Consider the following 27,950-nt stretch of genomic DNA (forward strand, 5'->3'; position numbering starts at 1 on the left):
GCATATCTAAGGCATCGAAGTAACCCCCGCCCCACCCTCAGAGAGGACCAATGCTGTACTTGAAATGATATTCTCTTGATAAATTTAGCACATCTTCAGTCTTCAAATGCTATAGGCCAGGACGAACATAGAGAGACATTCGTAGTCTACAGGTGGTTGGCTCAAAGGTCAAAAACTTGTTCTTTAAAGATGTGTATGGAATAGCACCATGTGAATTCTTCCAGAAACGAATCCCCCTTCCCATCATTGCATTAAAAAAAATCTGAATTCCAGGAAGAGGAGACATAGCAGAGAAAAGAGAAAGAAATCTTTTAATTTCTCACAAAGCCCGCTTCTACTTCAACTTTTTTTTAAAATACACTAAATTCTATGACAATATCAACAGTAATAACTACACCAATCACAGACCAACCACAGAGAAAAGATAATAGCAGCAACAACGGCAGTCACTTAATAAGAACCACACAGGTAGTTCATTTAGGAGATTCCTGTACACCCCTTGCGGGCATTGTCTTAGAAGGTTCATAAGACATCCCCGGCATCCTGGATTTGGTGAGGGGAAAAAAAGGTGGCACTTCCACAGAGAGAAGTTTACCAGGGTATTTTTTTCCCAGTAATTAAATAAGTGATGTTGAGAGTGTTAAGTAACCGCATTCACAGACACCAGGGACAGGTCAGGGGCATCCACGTGTGAGGGCGTGGTCATTATCATTTCTGTTTTAAAGAGGTTAAGCTGGCCTGCAAGTGAAAAGGATGAAGCTGAAATATTCCAGTTTCCAAACATCCAACACACACACACACACACACACACACACGCATGCACGCACGCACGCACGCTCGCACGCACGCTCGCACACATTCTTAAAGTACAAACCACCTTTAAAACACTCCTACTTCACACCCACTTCTAGGCATCTGGTTTCCACTGTATCTGAGATACAAAGTCAAAGCAAGTATGCTAAGACAAAGAAGAGAGTTTTCCAGTTTTAGACTTGCAAGATGGCTGTGGATCTCCCAAATCTTGATAAAGAATCATAGAACATTCCACAGGGTCACGACCCCTGAACTGATCTGTTAGTGTTGTGAAGCATCTGTTTCAAGCTGTAAGAAAAGGCTAGATGTCTCCTGGTAGCATGTGAGGCTCTTCATCACGCATGGAGTTCAAATACCCTTCTTGTAATGCTGATCAAGATTAACTGGAAGTGTCTCTTTTAGTACAGAGATAATTCTAGTCTTACAGTTTTCTGTTTTTGTTGTTCAAATTCATTATATAAAACAGTTGTGCTCATATCATCAGTTTAGAAAAATATGTCTTCTCTTCATTTGAACATTTGTTTATCTTCAAACAGAGGTGCCGGTGTTATTTTTTGGTATGCATGGTTTCTGGATATTTTATGCTTTTGTATCTTATGTAAAATCCTTTTTTATTGATGGTGTCATCGGTGTGAAAGTGAATTAAAACTGTATCCCCAACTGAATAGATTTCTTCTGGTGGCTAAAGGGGAAACAAAGTAAAGAAGCAATGAAAATGGGTCACATTTCTTCCATGTTATGCATGTTTAATAATGTTTTCTTTGGTATATAAACAACCTTGAACACTATTTATGAGTGACTTCTGCTTTTTATAGATAATGAAACAAGATCTTCAGAAAGACCAAGTCAGAACTATGCTGAGCTTTGCTTCCAAGTTCTAAGCACCCTTCTAGAGTTTGGGATGCTTTCCTCCAACACTTAAGACCAACTGCCTTGATTTACAAATACTAAATTGAAGTTCAGAAAGGATAAAGAGGTGGTAAATCTGATGCTGAAGTTAGTCTGATTTGGAGCCTCTTCCAGTACCTCAATCTTCCAGTAGTTCTTATTTTAATAACCTAGCTATTTAAAAGCCATTTTATTTTTTCAGGTGTTACTTAGGCTGGAATTCAACAATGTCATGTAGGCAGCAGATACCAGTTTTCCAAGACAAAAACTTAGAGCTACTATTTTACAATAAACTATGAGTTCAGAAGACTCATCTAGATTAATACAATGCATCCCAGGAACAAGGTATTGAGAAAACCTTAAAGTGTTCTCTTCTTATTTCTCACCTGAAGTTCCTTGACCTGCCTCCAGCACCCCATAAATATACATACAACCCCATGCAATGGAACAAGTGTCTGTATACTGGCTAGGCACACACACACACACACACACACACACACACACACACACACACACACACACAGTGACCTTGGCACTCCCACCCAAATCTGTTTTTTGAGAAGGAAATTTAATTTTGAATGGTATGCCTATTCTTTTTCTTTGATTTTGTGTTTTAACTTAGGAGAGTTAAAGGACATTGAAAAGAGTGTTTGCTTAGATATACTGACTATAGAGTACTAAGAATTTACAAATACGTTGTGCAATAAAAATGCTGAATGCAAATGCTAACCTTAAGTCATCTGCTAATTTTATACCGTCACATAAATTTCCATTAGAAGCAGAAAAGCAAGAAGGGTAGAAGAGACATATAACCTCTCATCAGGCTAGTAATAATACCCAGTTGTAATTGTTACACATAGCAATCATAAATTAATAGGCATTTAAAAGTGGTATCTAAAGTGTCCTGTAACTAATGTATTTACCCCTGATCCACAAAATCGACCAAGCTCCACAGCTGCTGAATCAACACCGTCGAAGAGTTCAACATAGTCATATCCACAATCGGCTTCTTCTTCTACTTCAAAAGTCTGAAAAGATAACTCAAGCCGAGAGCCTTGTTCTGATACCAGCAGCCATTCACAGTCAAGCTGTCCTGGGTAATTGTTGTCACCAAATTGTGCATGGGAGTACAGATCTTTGGGTTTAGGTTCTGCTTTCAATCGGCCACCACACTCTACCCAGGAAAGAAAAACAAAATGAGTACATTCAGTGAGTTTCCACAGGTCCAATTTCAACGTCTAAATGCTCTGTGACCTCAGTTTCTCCTTTTAGCCTCAGATAGGGCAGTAGAGAATCAGAGAGTGCCACAAATGTTGGCACAGGCTCCAGATCCAGCCTTCCTAGGTTGGAAAGTCGGCGCCTGCGTCCACGAGCCCTGTGATCTGGGTAAACAATGTCATTGCACTGATCCACTGTCCTCCACAGAGAAAGAGACAGGTGATAATAATGACACCAATATTAGTTGGTTTTTAGAATGTATTGACCAACATCACCCCAGGGGTGTGCACATACAAGGCAAGTGTTCTTCTTCTGAGCTACACTAGCCCTGCACAACCTTACTTCTAAAACAAAGACAATACACAGTATCTCCATCATAGGGTGTCGATGGATAGGAAATGGATTACTGCATAAACATTTCATCATAGCGAAAGCCCAGAAAATACTGATACTGCCATTATTATTATCATTTGCCTATGAGATTTAAATGTCACCAAGTATTAGCTGAAAACCCAGACAGAATTCAGTAGCACTTTCAGATACTTAATCTGCTCTCGGAAAAGAAACCTTATATTTAACTTTCAAACAACTGTCAAAAAACTTAGGTGATTTTGGCTCGACAATCCAGGAAGATGTTTGTGTTCCCACTTTACAGAAACAAAGTAGGGAAATCAATGTCAAGACCCGGAAGGTACAGCTTCTCATCAGCTTGGGGGAAAATGTCAAAGGAAGAATACAAACATCAGCGAGAAAATGAGGTGTGTGAACATGTAAGAAAAGGAATTCCATCATATTTACAAATCTGAAAATCACTGAAAGGAGTTGTTTTTCCTTCTGTTTTTTTTATTTGTAAAAACTTGCTTACTTTTAGAAACAAATGGTTTAAACTACACATATGAATGATTAAAACACACCTCAAGAAGTTCACTGTGCATCTATTGGTTTCAAGGGATTCCTAGAGATCATAGTTCCCACCAAAAAAAGAAATCAGAAAATAATAATCTGGCCATGAGAGAAAAAATGAGAATATCTTAAAGATGAACATTTCATTGTTATTTACACAAGAAGGATGGTTTTAATGAATTATTACATGACATGAACAGAGTTATTTGAGTGCTTTTGAGAATCCCATGACTATTTAAGCTCTGGGTCATCATAGCTTTCAACATTTTCCTTTAAGAGATGATTTTCAAAGAGAGTAAACATGTTTTCAACAAATATGCCTATGAATTTGCCAAGCCTGGAAAAAAGAAAAGATGGCATTTGAAATATCAGCAATAGTGTTGTTAAATCAGTGGTTCAAAAGTACTTTACAAACTTCCAGAGAATTTTCTATTTGACTATGGGGAACAGAAAAAAAAAAAAAAGGAGAAGGTAAGGCAGGAGTATATCTTCATGTTATCTGGAAAGGCATATTTGCTTGTGTCCTGTAAATATTAAACTCTGTAACAGCTCCTGTAATTTAGCCTACGAATGTGGACATTCTAATTTATTTTGATCAAAATACTTCCTTTTCTAAGAAACATTAATATATTATTGAATTTTAAATGCCATTGACAAATAATAGGATACTATTTACTAGTTTAAAAAAAAAAAAAAAACCTGTTCTGTCAGACAATGCTACCTTTTAAAAATTACTCTCTTGCCGGGTGCCGGTGGCTCACGCCTGTAATCTTAGCTACTCAGGAGGCTGAGATCTGAGGATCATGATTCAAAGCCAGCCGGGGCAGGAAAGTTCGTAAGACTCCTATCTCCAATAAACCACTCAGAAAACCGGAAGTGCTGCTATGGTTCAAGCAGTAGAGCACTCGCCTTCAGCTGAAGAGCTGAGGGACAGCGCCCAAGCCCAGAGTTCAAACCCCATGACCGACCAAAAAAAAAAAAAAAATTACTCTCTCCCTATTTTGCCCCTCAAGTGCTGCAGCCATATCTTCTAAGAGAAGACTCAATATATGCTTAGCGGACAAAGCTTTTTCTCTCAATTAGCTGACTTCAACCTGGGATGATGAATTTGTTTCCTTATTAAAATAAATTCAAAGTTAACATGGACCAAATATCAGACAAAGAAACAGTTCTTGCACTATAAAGTGATAATAAAATTGAGAAATGAAATAGTTAAAAATCTAGGTTCTTCAGAGTGAAACAAAAAGGAAACAAAAATTATGTTTAGGAAATCATAACAAAAATAATTGCTTTAAAATAATATGTGCGAAACCAAGACAGAGTTCGTCCAGAGCTATACTCAAGCTGCATACATCAGCTATGCCACTAGGTGGTAGTGGAAGCTAAATGATTTCAGCAAGTATCTATAATTTTTAAAAATCCCTTAGATATTTTAAGAAACATGCAATTAAAAAATTGTAAGTAAAAGGACCTCTATGATGAAAACTTTAAAATCTTGAAAAAGGAAATCAACACAGAACTAAAAAAATGGCAAAGCCTCCCATGCTCCTGGATTGGAAAGATTAACATCGTGAAAATGGCAATACTTCCCAAGGCTATCTACAAATTCAATGCAATACCTATCAAAATTCCAACCTCATTCTTCAAGGAAATAGAAGAGGCAAACCAAAAATTCATATGGAACAATAAAAGACCCCGAATAGCAAAAACGCTCCTCAACGGAAAGAACACTGCTGGAGGAATATCAATACCAAATTTCAAACTCTACTATAAAGCCATAGTAATCAAAACAGCTTGGTATTGGCATAAGAACAGACCTCAGGACCAATGGAATAGAATTGAAAACCCAGAAATGAACCTACAGACCTATAGCCAACTAATCTTCGATAAGGGAGCTAAAACAATAGAATGGAAGAAAGACAGCCTCTTCAGTAAATGGTGCTGGCAAAACTGGTTAACTACATGTAGAAAACTAAAGCTAGATCCTTATATATCACCCTGCACCAGAATCAACTCCAAATGGATCAAAGACCTTGAACTCAAAGCAGACACTCTGAAAACATTACAGGATGGAATAGGAGAAACCCTAGGTCTCCTTGGCTCAGGCCGAAATTTTTTGAATAGAGACCCGGAAACACAACAAATCAAAGAAAGGTTGGACAAATGGGATTGCATAAAGTTGCAGAGCTTCTGCAGGCAAATGACATAGCTAACAAGATCAATAGAAAGCCCACGGATTGGGAGAAGATCTTTACTAGCCATACAACGGACAAGGGTCTCATATCTAAAATATACTTGGAACTCAAAAAATTAAACCCCCCAACAACAAATCCTCAAAGAAACAACTGCCCAATAAATAAGTGGGCAAAAGACTTAAAGAGAAACTTCTCTGAAGAAGAAAGAAGGATGGCCAATAGACACATGAAGAAATGTTCAACATCCCTAGCCATAAAAGAAATGCAAATCAAAACAACATTGAGATATCACCTCACCCCAGTTAGAACGGCAAAAATCAAGAACTCTAACAACAACAGATGCTGGAGGGGATGTGGACAGAAAGGAACCTTACTTCATTGTTGGTGGGAATGTAAACTTGTTCAACCACTTTGGAAAGCAGTATGGAGGTTCCTCAAAAGACTTCACATAGAACTCCCCTATGACCCAGCAGTCCCACTTTTGGGCATTTACCCAAATGTTTACAAACAAGACCACACTAAAGCTACCAGCACAACTATGTTTATTGCAGCATTATTTACCATAGCTATATACACAATGGAATTCTATGCCTCCATCAGAAAGAATGACATTGCCCCATTTGTTAGGAAATGGAAAAACTTGGAAAAAATTATATTAAGTGAAGTAAGCCAGGCCCAAAGAAACATAGGTCCCATGGTTTCCCTTATTTGCAATATCTATTATATGTATGAGTCAAGCGGAAAAGGTCAGATAATGTGATGTCAGGAAAATGAACCCTTAGATGTGTATTTTACTGTTTTTTTCTTTCATGCATGTGTTTCTAACGCATTTATAAGATTATTTCTTTGTTGCTTTGTATGTCCCTCCCCCACAGTATAACCCCTGCTTTCACTATATTTGATGTCAGTATAACTTGTGGAGGAGATGGGGAAAAACCAGTTGTTTAAGGATACAGGTGGACCTGTTGCAACAATGAGAAGTACAAGTTGTCATGTCCAAAACGAGCTTTACAACGTCGGTGCGGGGGGGCGGGGGGAGGAGAAGGATTGGGATTGGGGGTGAGGGGGGAGGCTAGGAAAGGATGTGAAGGGTAAACCAAAGGAGGAGGCTGCAATGCTTGGTAAGAAATGTACGCATTATCCTGCCCATGTAATTGTAACCCCTCTGTACAGTATGTTCACAAATAAAATTAAATTAAAAAAAATTGTAAGTGTATTGTATGTGTGTAATATATATATAATATAAAATGTTTCTCTAAATTAAACTGTTAAAGATTAATTGCAACTTCTAAAATTTGAATTGGAGATTAGGCCTAGAACAAAAAAAAGATTATGTTCCATAGCAAATTACCAAAAATGCCGAAGGCATGATTCAGTAGTAAAGCACCTGCCAAGAAAGTGGAAGGCTCCAAATTCAAGTCCCAGTACTTAAAAGGAGAAGGAAAAAGAGGAGAAGGTGAAGAAGAGAAGAGAAAGAAGAGAAGATGACAGAGGAGGATGCAGAGGAAAGGAAGAAGTGGAGAAGGGGAAGAGGAAAAAGAAGAGCAAGGAGTTGGAGAAGAAGAAGGAAGAAGCAGAGAAGGAGGAGTGCCAGCATCTCATGCTTGTAATGCTATTTTCTTGGAAGGCTGAGAGCAGAAGGATCAGCACATGAGGCCAATCTCGGCAAATGTTCACCATCACAAAGGAGAACTAGAGATATGCTTAAGTGGTAGAGTATGCTAGCAAGCATGAGGCCCTGAGTTCAAATCCACTACCTCAATTACGCCCTCTGTTTATAAAATACACGAGAGGAAAAGCTAACGAACCCTACAGCTTATTATACAAAATGTAAATTTCTAATACCTAGGTATAGATTCCTGTCTGCTAAAGTTAACAATAGAGATATGTCTACTTCTCCATATCGCATGGATTACAAATCATATTCAAACTCAGTTCCAGTTTTGCAAAGCTATTCAGGTAGCAGCATGCTCAGTAGTTCTGAAAATATCTCAAAATGTCTGTCAGTGAGTTTCTTGGAGCTTCATTTATGATCCAGTTACTGGACCTAAAACATACACTCTCCAGAAAAGAAACTTGGAGCTTCATCAGAGGAGAGAAGCTACCTGTGGAATGGGTGGCTTGAAAGCCCTTTCTCTGAACGGAGGCATCCGAAATGAACCGAACAAACATTTGATTTCCTGTCGCCACAACGGGGTCTGGGATCTTATTGCCACACAGACGTCCAAGAATAGGTGACTTTTCAGTTTGTCCATCAAATACTTCTAAGTGATCATAGGCACATTCTTGATGCTGCTCTATCTCAAACTCACTGAAGACCTAGTTTAAAGAAAAAGGAGAAACAAATAGTAAATCACAATAACCAGTATGCATTAGAGTCATTAGTTGTTATAATCATTATAAGTAAAAAGGAATTTTCACTTCATCAGACAAAAAAAAACACCACTGAATGGTACAAAAAGAAAATTTTGAAAGACAAAACACAAAGAATCTCACTGGAAATACCACACATTGTAGAGAAACACATTGAACATAAAGACTTTAGCAGACAGCATTTATCCTAAAGCACAGCCTATAAACCATCTGACCATAGAAGGAGTTCATGTTATTAAACTTAATACCTGAAATACAGTGCGAGAGTAGAATAAACTAAACACAACACATGGGATATAGAAGACCCTAAATGAATGCCTGGATGTCTGAGTAAGTCATATCAATTCATTTATCAAAGCATCAATTTCAAGAATATGACCAATTAATTGCACATATGAAAATGAATACTGTAGATATGACCAGTCAAATCTTCTGGATTTCTGCCACTCATGAAGGCTGCCCAGTTACCCTGGACAGTCTTAGTATTAGTTTGCAACCAATGAGAAACTACCATGAGAAATCTGGATCAATTCCACCCATCCTTTTTTATTAGCTTCTGAATTATTAGAGTAGAATTTCAAGAGTATAAAACCTTGCTTTAAGAAAGAAAAACTGGGAAGGTGGCTCAGTGGTAGAGCCCTTGCCTTGCATGCCTGAGGCCCTGGGTTCGATTCCTCAGCACCACATAAGCAAAAAGAAAAAAGCCGGAAGTGGCGCTGTGTCTCAAGTGGTAGAGCGCTAGCCTTGAGCTGAAGAGCTGAGAGACAGCGCCCAAGCCCAGAGTTCAGGCCCCATGACCGGACCCCCCCAAAAAAAAAGAAAGAAAGAAAAACACATTGTCTGAAAACCATTCCAGTTCTCATCATTATCTGTTTTGACTGTGACATGAATACAAACTTTGGTTTCGATTATGTATAAATACAAGATGCACAGGCACAGGCATGGGTAGTATTATGTAAGGGTAACAATATATAAGGCTAATATTCTTTTATTTATATCCTATAAGTAATGACTGAAAATGGATCTAAATTTACAGACCCAATGTGTTGAGACCATTCACAGAACCACTGAAAAACTAGGTGAAAGACATCAATAAATGACTACTTTACTCTTTAATGAAATCTGAGATTCTGGAAGTAAATAATAACATCTGTTTACCAGAACAAAACAGTACTATACAAAGTGACATTGAGCTAGTATATTTCGGGCAGGTTGTTAGGTCAACTGAAAAGATTAGGTAGTCTTTTTCCAGAAATCAGCCTGACCTATAGGTCCAAGCCACATAATCAGTCAGCACAGATGCTGAGATCTTGTAAGTCAAAGAAAGTCTACAGCAAAGAAAAGTGTTATAGGAGCCCTTAGGAAACTGGAATAGCTTAAAAAATGTTTCTGGAGTTCACAAGACAAGGGATTATACACAATTTGCTGCTGTTGCACATGCTGACCCATGAGTCTTCCTATCTAAATGATACAGAATGTGAAATTTTGTAGCCCCAGGAACCCAAAGCCACAGGCAAGTCTCCCAGAGCCATTTGTATTTTCAAAAATCCTGCAGATTTGTAGTGGGAGCAGAAGAGTCAGCAAGACAATATTTGAAAACTCAAAAAAAACCTCTGATTTCTTTTTAAAAAATCCCACTGCCTTTTATGGCTTAAAATTTTTCTTAAGCATTTCCAGTAAAACTTGATCCATTGAAAGTGGTATGGAGGTTCCTCAAAAGACTCCACATAGAACTCCCCTATGAACCAGCAATCCCACTTTTGGACATTTACCCAAATGATCACAAGACCATACTAAAGCTACCAGCACAACTATGTTCATTGCAGCATTATTTACCATAGCTAAGATATGGAACCAACCCAGATGCCCCTCAGTAGATGAATGGATCAAGAAAATGTGGTATACATACACAATGGAATTCTATGCCTCCATCAGAAAGAATGACATTGCCCCATTTGTTAGGAAATGGAAACACTTGGAAAAAATTATATTAAGTGAAGTAAGGCAGGCCCAAAGAAACATAGGCCCCATGGTTTCCCTTATTTGCAATAACTAGTATATGTCTGAGACAAGCAGAAACGGCCAGATTAAGTTGATGTTGGGGAAAATGAGCCCCAAGATAAGGACTCAAATGGTTTTTCTTTCTTGCTATTGTTTCTAACATATTGATAAGATGATTTCTTTGTTGCTTTGTATGTCCCTCCCCTGTTTTCACTGTATTTGATGTTGGTATAATTTGGGGAAGGGAAGGGAAAAACAAATTGTTTAAATAAGGATACAGCTTGACTCATCGCAACAATGAGATATACAAGAGGCTATGTAGAAAAATGAACTTTACAACTTTGGCTGGGGGGGGGGGGCAGAGAATGATGAGAGGGCAAGGATGGGAGGGGAAACAAAGGAGGAGGCAACAATGCTGGATAAGAAATGCACTCATGACCTTGCTCGTGTGATTGTAACCCTCTGTATGGTATTTTCACAATAAAAAAAAAAGATGATGCTAAGCGAAATGAACCCTGAAATAGGGACACAAGTGGTTTTGTCTTTCTTGCTGCTGTTTTTAATGTACTTAGAATGTACCATGTGATTTTTTTGTTTTTCCCCCATGGTATAACCACTGTTTTCACTGTATTTGGTTCTGGGTCCTGCATCTTGTAAATACATTTTTCTAATTTGTGGAAGGGAAGGGAAATAACAAAATGCTCAAATAAGGACCCACTGTAACAATGAGGTGTACAAGACACTATGTTGAAAATGAACTTTACAGCTTCGGGGGAGGACAAGGGAGGAGGCTGGGGAGGTAGGGAGCAAAAGGGTGGTAGGAGAAAAACAAAGGAGGAGGTAACAATGCTCGATAGGAAATGTACTCTTTACATGCATAACTGTAACCCCTATGTACTCTATTTTTACAATAAAAAATATATACAAAAAAATCTAGCTGGATGCCAATGGCTCACGCCTCTAATCCTAACTGCTCAGGAAGCTGAGACCTGAGCATCAGGATTCAAAGTCAAGCCTTGCAGGAACATCCTTGAGACTCTCATCTCCAATTAACCACCAGAAATGGAGCTGTGGCTCCAAGTGGTATATCACTAGCTCTGTGTAAAAGAACTCAGGGACAGCGCCCAAGCCCTGAATCTAAGCCCCATGACCAACAACAACAAAACTTAAAGCATGTTCATTCTCTGATGATGTATCTATGATTCAAGAATTACTCGACTAGGTTTTAGAAAGGCAAAACAATAACAACAACAACAACAACAAAACTCCAGTCAGAAATCTCAATGCATTTCCTACTAGGAAAACTAAGAGATTCAAGAGTCTAATTCAAAAGAACTAACATTGAACTCTTATAGACTATGGAAATAACTGTATGTTTCTGGAATACAGAATAATAATAATCTCCCTGATTGGCTCCTGGGCTTGCATATGCTGTCCCTTCTGCATCTACAGAGACTCTGTTATTAAAAATGCAAGCATTGGCCAAAGGACAGGGTCATGGAAAGCAACCACATATATTCCCAAAAGTCAAGATGATACAGTAATTGTATTTAATACAGCAATAAAATGTGAACTAAGACCAATACAAGGATTGATGCAATTCCAGAAGCTATGAGAGACCGTTTGGAGCCCTTTATTACTAGCTATCTTTTACTTCTGTTTAGAGGAAGAACTGTTATTTGGTTTCTCACAAGATAATCAAACATGGGGAGAAGGGAGAGGGGTGGCACAGAACAAAGTTATCTGATGCAGCCATGAGGCCCGAACTCTGGGTCTGGGCACTGTCCTTCAGCTCTTCAGCTCCACGCTAACACTCTACCACTTGAGCCACAGTGCTACTACAGGCTTTTTCTGCTTAAGTGGTGCTGAGGAGCCCAGGGCCTCATGCATGCTAGGCCAGCACTCTACCACTGAGCCACCTTGCCAGCTCCGCTGTATTTCTAATCATATAAACTTTTTATGGATTTATGGTGACAAATTCCAGAAGTGTTGTTTGATTTTCTTTTTGATAATTATCTCATATGTAAGGCTATAAATGGCCACTATACATTACTTAGCAAAACTTAAAAGATATCATAAGATGAATGACAATGTGGTCTAATGCAGTATTCTCCTAAACGTCTAGATATAAGATTAATTCAAGATATAAGGAAGTACTAAAAGTAATGATGCATTGAGTCTCTCAGAACTGAGACAGGATGAAGCCAGGAGTATAGATGTTGAAGGTCATTCCTTTAGAAGTTTCATGTTTCTCTGGTAGGAAAACTTCTTCCAAGCATCTTTTCATTAAGATTTCAAGCTATCAAACAGTCATGGCTTCATTTCATGGTCACACACACACATCACTAAATTCAAACTAAATTCAAAACTTACACATTCATTTTTCTCTCACTGCTATAGCAAATAACCAGAAATGTATGAGCTTAAAACAAGGCAGACTCTTTCTCCTACAAACTTGAAGGCCAGTAGTCTAAAATGAGCAGACAGGGCTGAGTTCTTTGTAGAGGTCATGAGTGAGAATCTGTTCCTTGCCATTTTCCAGCTGGAGAGTCTCTGTTTCTTTTGTAGGTTCTTGATTCCTTCCACTAATCTCGATGTTCATAATATTACATGCTGGCTCCTATCTAACCTCCTGCCTCCCACTTCTAAGCACTCCATGATCAAACCACAAAAGTAATCTGGGACATTCTCCCCATTTTAAGAGCCTTCACTTCAACCCATCTACAAACTTCCTTTTCAAAAAAGTGCCTTGCAGGAAGGTGGCAGATCACTGGCTCTATGGGTTAGAGTGATGAAGGTCAATATCCCTTATTCTTCCTTTCAAAAACGTAAGGGCTAAACTTTTTCACCCTCTCAGTACATACTATTCAGGGAAGCAATCACATCACTATGAATTTATGATCTCATATTCTCTTTCATTGTTTTTGGTTTACTTTGTTTTTTGCACACCCAGGTTTGCTTTCTAAGGCCTTCAGCTTGCTGGGCTGGCTTGCACAGCTGGCACACTACCATTTGAGACACATATCCAGCTTAGTCTTTTGCTGGTTATTTTGGCAATGAAATCTCATAGACTTGTCCTGCCTGGGCTAGCCTGAAATCTCAGTTGTGTAGATCTCAGCCTCCTGAGTAGCAAGCTAGGATTGCAAGTGCTAGCCAATCGGGTCCAGTTCAGATTTGTTTTCCAAACTTTCTTAGCTCCAGGGAAGATGAACGACATCCCACAGGCTAAATCTGGCCTGCGTCCTGTTTGTAAAATTTGATTTTAGTGGAACACAATAAAATCTATTCATTTGTGTATTGTCTGGCTGTTCTCACAATAAAGTGCTGGCATTAAAATTGTTGCAAAACAGACCATAGTACATAACCTCTATAAAATTTTCTACATGACTGTCTTTAAATAAGAGATTTTCTGAAAAGGGATAATTTGCTACACTTCCCCTTGTTAGAAATGAACTTCGTATTCACAAGGCTGTGGGAAATTTCTTACTGGTCATGATTAAATAATCTAATAAAAAGATTTGTGGTTTGTGTTAAAAATGATCATTACTATTACTGTTTGGATATCATCCATCAATACTTGTTGATATTTAATAAGGCATTACAACAAACATTTTATATATTTTTTCATTTAATACACATACAAAACATGATTCAGCACTAGCCCCCAGCTCCCCATGAACAAATAAAGGCTATCCAAGGATAAATAGCTTTCCCATGATAGAATAGAGTGAGCAGAAGGGCTCGGATCTAGACCCAAGTCTCTGAGTTCAAAACATATGTTCCTAATCTCTCCATAATTCCCTGTTGTATATTTTTTAATTTAATCATTATTACTTTGCCTTGCAAATATAGATTTGCATTTAAGAACTCTAATATAAATTATTAAATCCATGCACCCACAGCAATTATGCATCTCTTCCTTCTCTGATATAAGGTATTACAATAAAAAAGCAAGATAAAGTGTAGAGACAGACTATGTGGATTTTAAGGAATTCAGACTCTTAAAGCTTTTCAAACCTATCAAGTCATCTAAACTTCTAGGGGCCATGTTCACTCTGTGTCACTCCGGAGACCAAACTGAGATAGCATTCATGACATCACCTCGAAAGTATTAGGCCCTGTACACACATTAGTTCTTAACTTCTCTTGAGCCTACATGCAGTGTTTCATAAGACAAGCCCTGCTTACTCTCTGGGAAACCCTTTCAAAACTGACAAGACTGGAAGTCATTTTATTTGTGGAATGGCATGAGGTAGTGGTTATTTAAAAATTTTAGAAGACACTGTCAGCTTCTCCAGATCCCAGTTCTTTAGCTTAGTGCATTATAGAAAGATGCCATTATTTTTAATAACTTCTCTCAGTCAGGACCTTGGACAGGACTGGAGCAATGTCCTTCCTGCCATTCTCATCTCAGTATCTAGAGTCCGTCAGCATGAATCACTGAAATGGTGACTTCGTGTGACAAGGCCTTTACAAGATATGGCAAGTAGAAGGAATTCCGTATCACTGCCTCTGATTTTATTATAATGCTTTAGTTTAAAAAATACTCTTTGTTGGACAAAATAAAAAAAAACACTGAGTAGAAAAGTCCAAACAGAGAAATTAAAACTATGTCTTGTACCTCAATGAACCATTTCAGATGGGTAGACTCATCTTCATTCCTGAGATAATTTTTGTTCTTTAATGAGATGTCTGCTAGACTGTGTTCTAAGCCTTGTTGGCCAGTATTTCTTGCTTCTAAATACAGTATGTGGAAAGTAATTCTCTAATTTCCATATTCCTATGATGTTATTTCCTTAAAGTAGAGAATTTATAAACTCTGTAATTGAAGTCAACATTTAGTTTCAACCAGGACAGATTACAATAGCTAAAGAATGCAGAAGGGAAATCAAACAAAGCAAACAATACTCATATTTGAATTTTTCATATATAATGAGTGTATCAGTATCTTATTATAGAAGATAATACATTATGCAAAAGTGATATTCTCCAAACCATAAGACAAAATCTATTTTATTGTAAAAAATGCTTTGTATATGGGGCACATAGAATTCACAAAACCAGTAGAATGTATTATGTGGTGTTTAGGAAGTGATTTATTCCAATTGTTTTCCCTGCTAAATGCCTGACTTCTTGTTCCTTCATTGATTCTCCCATTTAGGAACACTACTGCCAGTAAATGATTGGAAGGTAAACCCAACGGTTAGCATCCACTTTGGTAATGCCTTCTCAAGCATTTAGTAAAGGACCTTTAATGGTAACTAGAGAAATACAATATGGCTATCCCCTCTTGATCTAGGAAAGCAAAGGTTTATTTAGTGTCATGAGGAAAAGCATGCAAAGGAAGATATTTTCAAGCTGCCCACTGAATCAATTCAATGAACCAAATATTCTCTCCCCATCCCCACCAACTGTGTGCCCCTTACAAAGGCACAGGCATGTAATGGAAAGAAGGATGCGCTCACTTACTAATTTGATCCGATGGCCAGGAATTGTGCTGATTTCCCACGTACATTCTTTCCTGCTTGGGTACTTATCTGGCCAGTTGGGGCTGGTAATGAGGCCACTAGGGCTGTGGATCTTCTGCTCACACTCAGCTGTGCAAAGAAAGACATTATCAGTTGGTGAACAAATCGAATCCAAGATTGGGCTAGAAAACCTACAGCCTATTTTCCCACTGCTCCGTGGAAAGAGTTTCCTGAACACTAGCTACTCATCATTCTAATCTCCGTGATCATACTCATTTGCATTTGGCAAATACACTTCAGGGCACAGTCAAACAATGCTTGTTGTCTGACTCACTGGAATTGTTTAGCACAAATTAGGTAAGCTCCTCAAAGAAAACAAATTATTTAAACTGTTGGCTTTATCCACTGAGACTTCAGTGGAGCAACATATATTGACAAGGCAGAATCTCAACACTGGCTATGTGCAAAACACTTTCGATGGGTTGTACAATTTTTATTAGTTTTCCTTGACCAGCAGCTAATTAACATCAACAGGGAATTTTATAAGTCAAGTATTTACATTTTTTGCTCCCTCTTAGTATATATTCTAATCCTTAAATCATAATTGTAGTTGTTAGAATAAACTTACTTCCATTTCCTCAGAGATATGAAACACTAGGGGAAAATAAGTGAACAGCTTCTAATCTTGAAGATAGATTCTAAACTAACCTCAAAAACTGTCTCATTCAATTAAATGGATGTCAACCATGTTTTGCACAATGTTACCATATTTGGGGAAGTTCTTCACTATTAGAAGAGTACTCTGCCCAGCTGCTAGACTGCACAAGCGGTCCATGCCAAATGAATGCAATCACTATTGTTTTTGTTCCTTAAATCTACACCTATTCCCTAGCCATACTAGATTTTCACAGGGAGGTGCGGATTTGCTGCAGGGGAATGAAAGAGAAAAAGAGAGAGAGAAACTTAGCTCCTACCAAACAAATGAGGATTACCTAACAAAATAATGACCTTAAAAGACTAGGCCCGGAGCTTAGTGGCACAGTGCTTGCCGAGCCTGCAAGCAGATTTGGGTTCAATCCACAGCCCTGCAACATTAATGAATTTTATCATGGTAAGAATTCTGGATTGAGTCATGACAAGGGTTTTCTTGATTCCCTAATCCCTACATTTGTCCTGTCACATGAAATGCAGAGTTTTCAGGATCTACAACAGCCTGCAGCAACGTGAAGATACTTGCAGCTGAACTGTGCATGGTGTGTGTTCTACAGCATACATAAAAGAAAATTCAACCCTTTTCCTGGCAATAAATGAACAAATGAATGAATGATGTTGAGCCAGGCCTGGTGGCTCCTGTCTGTCCCTGGGCAAAACATTAGAGAAACTTCTATCTCAAAAACAAGCTGCGTGTGTTGGTTCAGATCCATAATCACAGTTACACAGAAAGTGTAGGTTAAGAAGACTATGGTTGGAGCTGGGAAGGTGGCTCAGTGGTAGAGCGCTTGCCTTGCATGCCTGAGGCCCTGGGTTCGATTCCTCAGCACCACATAAGCAAAAAGAAAAAAGCCAGAAGTGGCACTGTGGCTCAAGTGGTAGAGCGCTAGCCTCGAGCTGAAGAGCTAAGGGACAGCGCCCAGGTTCAGAGTTCAGGCCCCACGACCAGACCCCCCACCCCGGAAAAATAAAAAAAAAAAGAGAAGACTAGAATCATGCCCAAACAAAAAATTCAGGACCCAACCTACAAACAAAGTAAGAAAGGGCACAAGTGGTAGAGCCCCCGCCACTTATTTTGTTTGTACATATTTTTTATTGTAAAGATACTGTACAGAGGAGTTACAGTTACATGAGTAAGGTAATGAGTACATTTCCTATCCAGCATCGTTACCTCCTCTTCTGTTTTTCCCCTACCATTCCTTCCCTCCACCTCCCTACCTCTCCAACAACTCTCCCCCACCCCCCACAAAAGTTGTAAAGTCAGGTGGACCCATTGCAACAATGAGATGTACAAGTTGTTATGTTGAAAAACGAACTTTACAACTTTGGTGGGGGGGAGACGGGGCAGAGGAGGATACGAAGGGATGGGAAGGGGAAACAAAGCAGGAGGCTACAATGCTTGATAAGAAATGTGCTCATTATCTTACCCATGTAACTGTAACCCCTCTGTACAGTATTTTCACAATAAAAATATATTTAAAAAAATAAAAATAAAAAAGTTGTAAAGTTCATTTTCAACACACCAGTGCCCAGCTTTATACTTACTTTTTAAATGTTTCATTTTTAATTTTTTAATTTTTCTTTTTTCCTTTTTTCTTTATCTCTCTTTTCCTTTCCTTCTATTCTTTTCCTCTCTTTGAATTTAGGTCTTGGTTATATTCCCTTCTCTCCCTTTCCCTCCCCACATTCCTCACAATTTTCTCCTCACAATTCTCCCTAAACCTATTAATTTCTGGTCTAATGACTCTTTCTTTGCTTCTCTTAGTCCATTGATACTTTGTTGTTGAACTAGATTGTATCTGTTGAACTAGATTGTATTGGTACTCATTTTGACTGTGTCAAACAATCTGTGCAACTACAGGGCTCTAGTTGATGCTTGTTTTAAAATAGTGTTCTAGTGCAGAAGTGGTTTTGCTTTCATACCTGCCACTTATAACTAGCAAGTTTTAAACCATCATTAAGGATTTTCCTTTCAAAAATAGCTATGTATCTATTTTAAGTAGAAGATTTCATAGCAGACTCTCAAAGAAGATCTGAATAATTCTTTCTTCTAAATTCTTTCTTCCATTCATCTAACCTGAAAGTTCTTGAGTCCAAACTACAATATTGCCAAAAGAAGGAGGAAGTAAGAGAGAGAAAAAGAGAGAGAGAGAGAATATGAATATTAAGGCTACGTGAACATCATTCTATTTAGAAGGAAAATTTTTACAAAACTATTTCTGGACATATAAAGACGTATTTGTTACTGGTAAACCATGGTAGGTAGGTAGATAGTAAGTAAGTAGATAGGTAGGTAGATAGAGTTAGATAGACAGACAGATAGATGATAGATTGATTATGTAGCTATATAGATGACAAATTTATTGATTACATAGCTATCTATATGTAGACTAGGTACAAATCAGTAAAGGCTTCTTTGGGTTTTTTTCCTGGGTATTTCTTGCTTTCCAGTCTGCAATAACAATTGCACCTGTTATCCCAAACTATTTATTTAATAGCGTATCTCATGAAGTTGCAAATATCCTATATGAAAGTGGAGAAAGAAAAATTCCTGCTTGTGTATGATTTCACACAATGCCATTATCCCAATGTAAAAGGAAAATCCTATCTGAACATAACTGAATGCAAGGAGGTTAGTTCAGAAGGTTCTTTATGTCTTCAAGGTATATGCAAAAATTTACTACCTGACATTTTAGTTGGGTCTACAAACACTGAAGTTACATATAAAAAGCTCTCTTAAGAAATTTCCAGGAAATAGTGCTGTAGCTCAAGTGGTAAAGTGCTTGCCTTGAGCTAAAGAGCCTAGGAACAGTGCCCAGGCCCAGAGTTCAAGCCTCACAACTGACAAAAGAAAGAAAGAAAGAAAATTCCATTCAAGACAGGCATACATCCAGTCTAATCAGGAAATTCCAGAGAACACTCTCGAAAGAACAAATAAGAATTGAATAATTATGTTTTTCTCTCCTAACCCATAGTACCCGAGAAAAGTAAAAGTTTTGTATTAAAAAAAACCTGAAGTTTTATAAGGCACTGGGATCAAAATATTTTGGCTAATTTTGTGCTACTAATATGCTGTGGGGTTTTGTTTGGATTTTTTTCCCAAAATCCTGAGTTAAATCTTTAAATGGCACAGTAGCTGCCACTGACAAAAGTCTTCACTTTGGTAGACGTTTGAGCAGGACGCTACTGGTATTTAAGAGGTTCCTCACATGTCACACAGCTACAAGAACAGATGGCTATCACATCAAATGGAAAACGTTTTTGCAAAAATTAGCCTCATAGGATCTGATCTAGAATGACCCAAGGATCATCGCAGCTTCTCAATCTGTAGTTATTCTACTGCCACCCTGTGAAATGTAAAAAGCTTTAGATGATACAATAACATCTCCATGATACAGCTTACATCTTTGCATGTTATACACTATTTTTCGTCTTTAGCCCTGTTAAGATTTATCCACATAATTAGTATTCATTCAGCGAATTCATATAATATTAATAATGATGAAGCAATTAATTCTGCTCAAGAGCCAAGCTTTACTCCAACCACATGAAATCAGAGATGTCAAGGAAAGTGCTGTCTTCCCCTACCTTCTTTGCAGTCATGTTTGTTTTCATGCAGCACGAAGCCATTCCGACACTGACACATGTAACTGCCCATGGTGTTGACACATTCGTGCTGACATCCGCCATTATCCTTAGAGCATTCATCTTTGTCTGGCAAAGAAATGAACCCCCCCCCCCAACTCATTAGTCAGTAGCTTCAAAAGCAAAGAAAACATCATGTGGTGAATACTGGCAAAAGGTACACTAAGCCACGATTTTCTCCCTTCCCTGCATACAACAAACACAGGTTTAAGGTGTTGAAGTTCTCTCCTGTCCTTATTGAGCTTGGAGCCTTGGATTGTGTCATTAAGTTTCCATCTCTTAATGGATCAACTTATAATCCACTTTCATTCCTGTGATGGTGTAGAAGGTTTTTTTTTTTTGAGGACATAAGCAAAAATGAACAAATCTTTCGCCAAATAATTCCAAACACTTCTGTTTCTATTCTTAAAAATAATTTTGAAATGTCAAATAAAGGCAAGAAATATCATTAACTTAGATTAAAATCCTTCTTTCTGTGTATGTATATATATATATATATATATGTGTGTGTGTATATATAGATGTATATCATCATATGACAACAGAGGCTAAAATTGTTTTCAAGATCTGTATGTGATTATTTCCGTCATTCCTATCATTGATATTTTTCATTAACTTTACACATTTACTAAGCATGAATGAAGGTAGATATGCTGAAATATTCCAAGGCAATGAAACATATCATTAGCCCATGCTATAGATGACACTTAATTTATATATTGTAAGCAAATCAATTTCTGATAGCCTAAATCCACTAATAGAGTGTTTGGAATAGGCAACACCAGTTTTAAGAAATACCTAGAAAATTCATTACTGGAGAAAAAAGCCAAGCTAGGTTAATAGGTAATTAATTGATAGCTTATTGATAGCCACAGCTATCACCCAAGTCTCTGAGCTGTCATCCTCGCTGGCATACTCCATGAAGTCAAAGGGGAGCTTGCTCCTGATCCACATACAAAGGCATTTCACTTAGACGGCATTATTCCCACAAAGGGAATGAAGTGGACACAGCAAAGTTACATTGGAGGCTTTACACTGTCAGCTGATTTTTTTGTATTGAGAATGAGTGAGCCCACAGTGACACACCAGGTGTGCTACTTTTGCTTTTTTAATTAAGCCAATGGTTCTTTTTATCAATATAAAATTTTAAAAGGTATTTGAAAGAAATGATCCAATAGGAACATTTAAAGATGTGTCCATTTTTCTACTTCTCTAATTACACTGCAGCACACATATGCAAAAAGTGATATTCATGCATTGTGATATGAGAATATATCAAACACATACAGGCAGAAGAATTAAGGTATGTTAGAAGAATTAAAGAAGCATGATTTATACTTCAATAAGACTGTTCTTACAACACAAATAAATAAAGCCAAATGCCCTTTATATTTCAGAAAACTTTCCTGATGTCAAAAAATAACAGAAAATGAATTTTTATAGTTTTCAGAGTGTCTTTAATCGTACATTGGAGTACAGTATTTACTTTGTAAGTAATTTTAAAATAAAAGGTATGATAAAGGAAATGCAAAAAATATCCTGAATCATTTTTGATAAGATTTATTCACCTCATTATTTCAATTTTTTCGCTCATTTTTTTAAATAAATGAAAATATGCAAAACACGTATTTATAAAATAGTCTCTAGCAAAGTCTTCCCCTTTTTTAGAATAGGGTATTAAAATTCCACTTTGACTAACATAAATCTTCAGTGAAAGCCTGAGAAATTTTGAGAGGTAATTAAATTTGGGAGAAAGAAGGGACCAGAACAGGGAAGCAGAGTTCCATTGCATGTCCAGTTCACTTTTGTGTCTGACTCAGACCACAATGGAATCAGTGAAGCATTGACTTCAATCATTCTTAAAACTCCAAACTAACCCTAAATCTCATTAATTTTCAACATAGAAGAATTGGAATAAATGTACATAGAGTTAACTCAATCCAAATTGCCTAATGTTAGAGCATCATTGGAGTGTAGTTGCTTTAAATGCTTGCTGGCTAAAAAGGCAGAATTGGCTACTCTACTAATGCTTATTAAAAGTTTATATATTTTTAGTATTTCAGAGTAATGCTTTGATAAAGAATGACTCTGAATATGAGAAAATAAAGACTTTTCGCTCCTATTTCTCTGTTTTGCAAAATGGGGGATACATATCAAAATTTAGCTTCCATGAGAAATTTTACTTTGAGTTGGTTAAATTTTTCCAAATATATAAGTAAAAACTGTTGAACACATCTCAGGTGTTATTTTCATTAAAATCATAATTTCATTTCCTACCATAACAAAGCAAGATGTGATATTGTGATTATTTATTGCTATTAGGATAAAAATTATGTGGCAAAAGGAGGGTGAAAAAGAAGAGATATGTTGCTAAAATAAGTGTATGTTTTCCAAAACAAAAAAATTATGTTTAAGAATCTGCTAGGTTTTGGATGCCTGGTTTAATTATTCATATCTACCTGTCATGGCTATAAAGAAACTTATGCTTGTTATTTGTAGCTCTTCTCAGAATACTGCATTTTACATAAGAGCTAACTGTTGGGGGACATGACTTCAGGACCCCTTTATTAATGTCAGGTATAATAGTAAGTAAAAAAAAAAATGCTTAAACCTAGAGCAAGTAGTCATCTCTTTTATGTACCTCCAAGATACATTTAGAGAAAACCCTGAAGACAAGATGGCAAACAGTGAAAGCCAGTTCACAGAGACATTGTCCAACACACATTGTGTTGGACAGACTTACCCGAGAAGAAATGTGCCTTGAAGCCCTTCTTGGATACAGTGTTGTCAGATTTGAATTCAATCCTCATGTTGTTGAACTGAGAGGTAATCACATCCGGGACCTCTGCACCACAGAACTTGCCATGCAATTTAGACTCAGAAGCAAGTCCACTCCAGATCTCCACAAAATCATATTTGCAAACCTAGATTGAAGAGTACCAGAGGACTGACAGGTATTTGTGAAATACATGCCATATTTTACCTTCTTTTACCTTCATGGTAGTCAGACTGGAATTAACAGGTAAAGAAAAAAAAATAGAAAGAAGGGTTTGATGATGAGCCCCAAAGCATGCAAGCTCTAGTAGAGGAGAAATTTATTGTTGCTATCTTCTGAACTTGCCATGGATATCTTAACACTGACAGTCATGCCATGACACTGGTCTATGAGTGTACAAAACAAGCACGAGTAATAGAAGTAACACTTCTATTAAACTAAAGTTCCATTTTTTAAATACTTTATTCAAATTTACACTTCTCACAGTAGCACTATGGTGACTGGCAGTGTAGAGTTTGGGTTCATCCAGCGTTAGGTCCCATAAACACAGTGCTCTGATCAGAATCTCACCATGAGGAACTTCCAAAGTTTTGTAGCTTTTTTTTTTCCCCAGGGCTGAGAACCGAACCCAGGGCCTTGCGCGCGCCGGGCGGGCGCCCTTCCATTGGGCTAAACCCCCAACCCCAGGAACTTCCAAAGTTTTGGAAAGAGAAAGAATGGAGAGACACAGGAGGTAAGTCTGATCTAGGCATAGTTATGCATAGATGAATATGTCAGATGAAACTCCCTTGTACAACTAATTGACTTTAATTAAAATGTGGAAAACAATAAAAAAAAATAAAGGCATACACTTGGTATTTAATTTTAAAAGATCTTTTGTCTTTCAAAATGTTAAAAAAAAAAAAAACGTGATATTTCTTCCTTTCTGGTGCTAGGTCCTGAGAACATAATTTAGAGGACTCGAGGTTGCAAATAAATACAAATTCTATTCCAGGAAATAAAGGCAGGAATTGATAACAAAATGAAGTATAGTTATCTGATTTCTCTGTAACACACTCATATGACAAGTACTCTTCAGCAATTCTATGAAACTAATGCATGTTTCTGCAACACACTTCTCTAAACTTCTAATAGAGTACTTTAAAAATCACCTTGCATGAATGACCTTATTACATAAATGTGTAATTAGCAATATTTAAGAATACATATGACTTTACAACTGACTTTCCTTTAGCATTGTCATCCTGAGGAAAAATGTGAAGTTTTCATTTTAATCTAGTATTAGATAAATCTGGTTGTGTCCCATAGGTAAATTATCCAACTGTACTGGCTTTCTATGCAGAAATCAAAATTTTAATTCATGTTAACAACGTTTGCAAAAGGGCCCTTGTAGCTCTCATGATCACTATTTTAAGAGTAATGCTTCTAGAACACAAAGCTCCATCCACCTTCTTTCCTCCTGAATGCAAACTTTTCCTCCTCATCCTATATTATGTATTATATCAACTCATGAGTAAATTCCTACTCCTGTGGTTTGCTGAAGCAAACCACAAGTAGAACAAAGAAAGATGTCTACACTAATGCTTGGCATTCTCCCTTCTCCCTTTCTTCCTTCTTCCCTCCCTCCCTCCACCTCCTCTCTCCTTCTTTCCCTTTTCCTTTCTTTTCTCTTTCAAGTTCGCCATTTTGCCTTTAGAGAGTCCCAAAACCTGACCAAAAAACCTATCTGTTGTTCACTTACTTCATTGCCTTCCAATTCAAAAAACTCGAACTTCACAGAAATCCTGTATTGGATTGGTGCAACCACCTGCCACACACAGTTTTTATTTGGAGGGTACTCTTTAGGCCACCCAGGTGTGGTGATCGTGCCATTGAGTTTGGTCAGGAGTCCTCCACAAGCGGCTAGAAGGAAAGAGGAGAGAAAGGTGCTTTTGACAAATTCCTTTCTGTGAACCTGCTATTGACAGCCACACATCTCACACTAAATTTCAACTGAACATGGCCCTCCAGATTCTTTAGTTTTAACAGCTATTTTAATTCATCATATCCCACTTGGAACATATAGCTTTGGAACAAATAACCATATGACTGAGCAACACTTTCAATCCCATTAAAATTTGGCACTCTGTCTCACTTCCTTATCTTTTAATTGAGTATAAAATATTTTATAATACCTTGGCTACTGCAAAATACAGAGAAAACATAATTTTTATGAAAACTGATAAAGCAGCTGCAATAATTAAAGAATATATAGAGAAAGAGACTGGCAAGAGAGGGAGAAGGAGACAGAGAGACAGGGAAACAGATATCTGTACATGCATACATACTACATCTATACACAGACATGCACCATAGCATAATCTTATATGGAACGATCAAAATCACTTACTTATTCCAAAATCACAAATAGCATCAAGTTGTCTGAACTACCAGGCAAGATAAATTATGGTAAAATGAACAAATTTAACACAAAACACTTTATTTAACAACTAGTTTTTTTTTTTGTTTTTGTTTTTTTCCCTGTGTACTGGTGTGGGCTTGAACTCTGGGCCTGGGCGCTGTCCCTCAGCTCTTCAGCTCATGGAGAGCTGAGCTCTACCACTTGAGCCACAGCACCACTTCTGGTTTTCTTAGCAGTTTATTGGAGATAAGAGTCCCACAGACTTTCCTGCCTGGGCTGGCTTTGAACTGCGATCCTCAGATCTCAGCCACCTGAGTAGCTAGGATTGCAGGCATGAGCCACCAGCGCCCAGCTTGTCCTGTGTATTTTTAAAAACTACTTTTTACTTTCCTTTTCTACATTATTTGTAATAGAAAAATTGACAGTATCCCAAAGTAAATCAGGTGGCTAGAACACATATTGTATGCCAATTCATAATTAATTCCTATGGAGTCCAATACCATCTTAAATAATTAGTCTCTACACATTTATAAGATTATTTCTTTGTTGCTTTGTATGACCCTCCCCCACAGTATAACCCCTGCTTTCACTGTATTTGATGTCAGTATAATTTGTGGAGGGGAAGGGAAAAACAAATCATTTAAATAGGGATACAAGTGGACCCATTGCAACAATGAGATGTACAAGTCGTTATGTCGAAAACGAACTTTACAACTTTGGTGTGTGGGGAGGGGGGATTGGATGGGGGGGTGGGGGCAGGATGGAAAGGGATGGGAAGGGGAAACGAAGGAGGAGGCTACAATGCTTGATAAGAAATATACTTATTATCTTGTCCATGTAATTGTAACCCCTCTGTACAGTATTTTCACAATAAAAAAATTAGTCTCTGTCTTTGTGTATAGACAGATGATAGATGGATATATATCCATACATACATATGTGTATATATCTGTTCCTTATAAATGTACAAAGAAAACAAATTGCATATTCACTTTTACCATTTTTGATGAATAAGTGACTTAAAGTAAAATATTTATTTCGAGAGGGCCACACTAAGTTAGTCATTTGGGGCCAGGGATATTGCTTGCCTAGTATATACGAGGTCATGGGTTCAATTTTACCACTGTGAAATAATTCTAACAATCGCAACAATTATATAATGTTTCATTATAATTTTCTTTAAATCAGTGCCCTCTTTTCAGACATACTTTATTTCCTCCATAAATATGCCCACTCTACAGGTAAGATTAGTAGTATAATACATGAGATGGACACTTATGAAAGCCTGACAAGAGTTTGTTCAAACTTTTGGAAAGAAATAGCAAGAGTGTATTTTTTTAAGTCAAGAAAGAGGTGGCAGATGGCATTTGCCGGTTAAGCAAATCATTTTAATGCCTTTGCCACTGATGCACGGCCACAATAGATAACAAGATGCTCATTTTCAGAAGACTTACTAGCTAAGAAAACATGTTATAATGGAGCCAGAGAGGAAGAAGACAGACAGACAGACAGACAGAGACAGAGAGTAAGAGAGAATGAGAATGTAAAGGAGGAGGAGGGGTTTCTGGCAGGCGCGGGTCCTACCTTCGCAGCTCCTCCGGTCAGCTCCCAGCTCATAGCCAGGCTCACAGGCACACTGGTAACTGCCCAGTGTGTTCAGACAGCGCTGCTCACACCCTCCACGGTCAGGCTTGGCACATTCGTCTTCCTCTACCAAAGTGATGAATAAAAGTCGTTTATTTGGAAAGAGTTGTAAATTTAGAAAATAGAATACTTCATGGCTCTAAATAAAAGAGAGGGTATTCCTTTCTCATTTCCACAGCAAAGAAAGAGGAACAATGTGTCTGGATGGATGGATGGATGGATGGATGGATGGACGGATGGTGGATGTCATGTAAGAATTTAAGTTAGTGTAACCTAAGAATGCTGGAAAAAATCAAAAGAAAGACAAAATGGGGGAAAAACTTTCATCTGCTGATTACAAAATAGAGTTTCCTAGATACCTCTCAAAAATTGGTTTTAGAGGTTGGAGATACAGCTCAGGGGCAGAGCACATTCTTATTATGCATGAAACCTTGACTTCTCTCCCTAGAACTAAATGCACAGAGTGATTTTAAAGACATTTCATTATGAGAAGTAGATTTGATAAGACATTAACTGTAAAAATATTTAAAGCGCAAGCAACTGACTAGTTCTTTAAATTATAGTAATTGGTGCTTTACCTATAGACATTCAGTCCTGAATATGTAATAATTCAATATTTTATAAGTGTATATAAAGTTTAAATGAGTATGACTATATATTCATACATATACATATATATGTATTTGTATTGATACATATATGTATATGACAAAGTACTCCATAATTGCATTTTCAGAAAAAATATATTATAAATAGGCACTAGTAATATCTCCAAAGAAATAATACATCAGCAACACTACACATTTTTAAAACCAATTGTGTAAGTACCTACTGTGGAATAGAAGGCATGCAGAAAACTGTAAACATGTCAACATATATTTCAATGAGTTCATACAATTTCAACTTATATGAAT

General features: G+C 37.5%; 1 protein-coding gene across 1 annotated transcript in view; it reads right to left on the reverse strand.

Annotated features, from left to right (window-relative positions):
- Positions 1-1,123: 1,123 nt before the first annotated feature.
- Tll1 (tolloid like 1) overlaps positions 1,124-27,950 on the reverse strand; it is a 143,741-nt gene continuing 116,914 nt past the window's right edge. The window contains exons 14-21 of the mRNA XM_042701112.1: positions 26,977-27,102; positions 24,733-24,893; positions 22,959-23,139; positions 20,159-20,284; positions 15,861-15,988; positions 8,123-8,336; positions 2,625-2,875; positions 1,124-1,495 (exon numbers count right to left, since the gene is read on the reverse strand). Of these exons, the coding sequence (XP_042557046.1) occupies positions 1,361-1,495; positions 2,625-2,875; positions 8,123-8,336; positions 15,861-15,988; positions 20,159-20,284; positions 22,959-23,139; positions 24,733-24,893; positions 26,977-27,102 (1,322 nt within the window). The 3' untranslated portion in view covers positions 1,124-1,360. The remainder of the gene's footprint in view (positions 1,496-2,624; positions 2,876-8,122; positions 8,337-15,860; positions 15,989-20,158; positions 20,285-22,958; positions 23,140-24,732; positions 24,894-26,976; positions 27,103-27,950) is intronic.

The sequence above is a fragment of the Dipodomys spectabilis genome, unplaced genomic scaffold (assembly GCF_019054845.1).
Source record: "Dipodomys spectabilis isolate Male_0828 unplaced genomic scaffold, ASM1905484v1 ptg000009l, whole genome shotgun sequence".
Lineage (NCBI taxonomy): Eukaryota > Metazoa > Chordata > Mammalia > Rodentia > Heteromyidae > Dipodomys > Dipodomys spectabilis.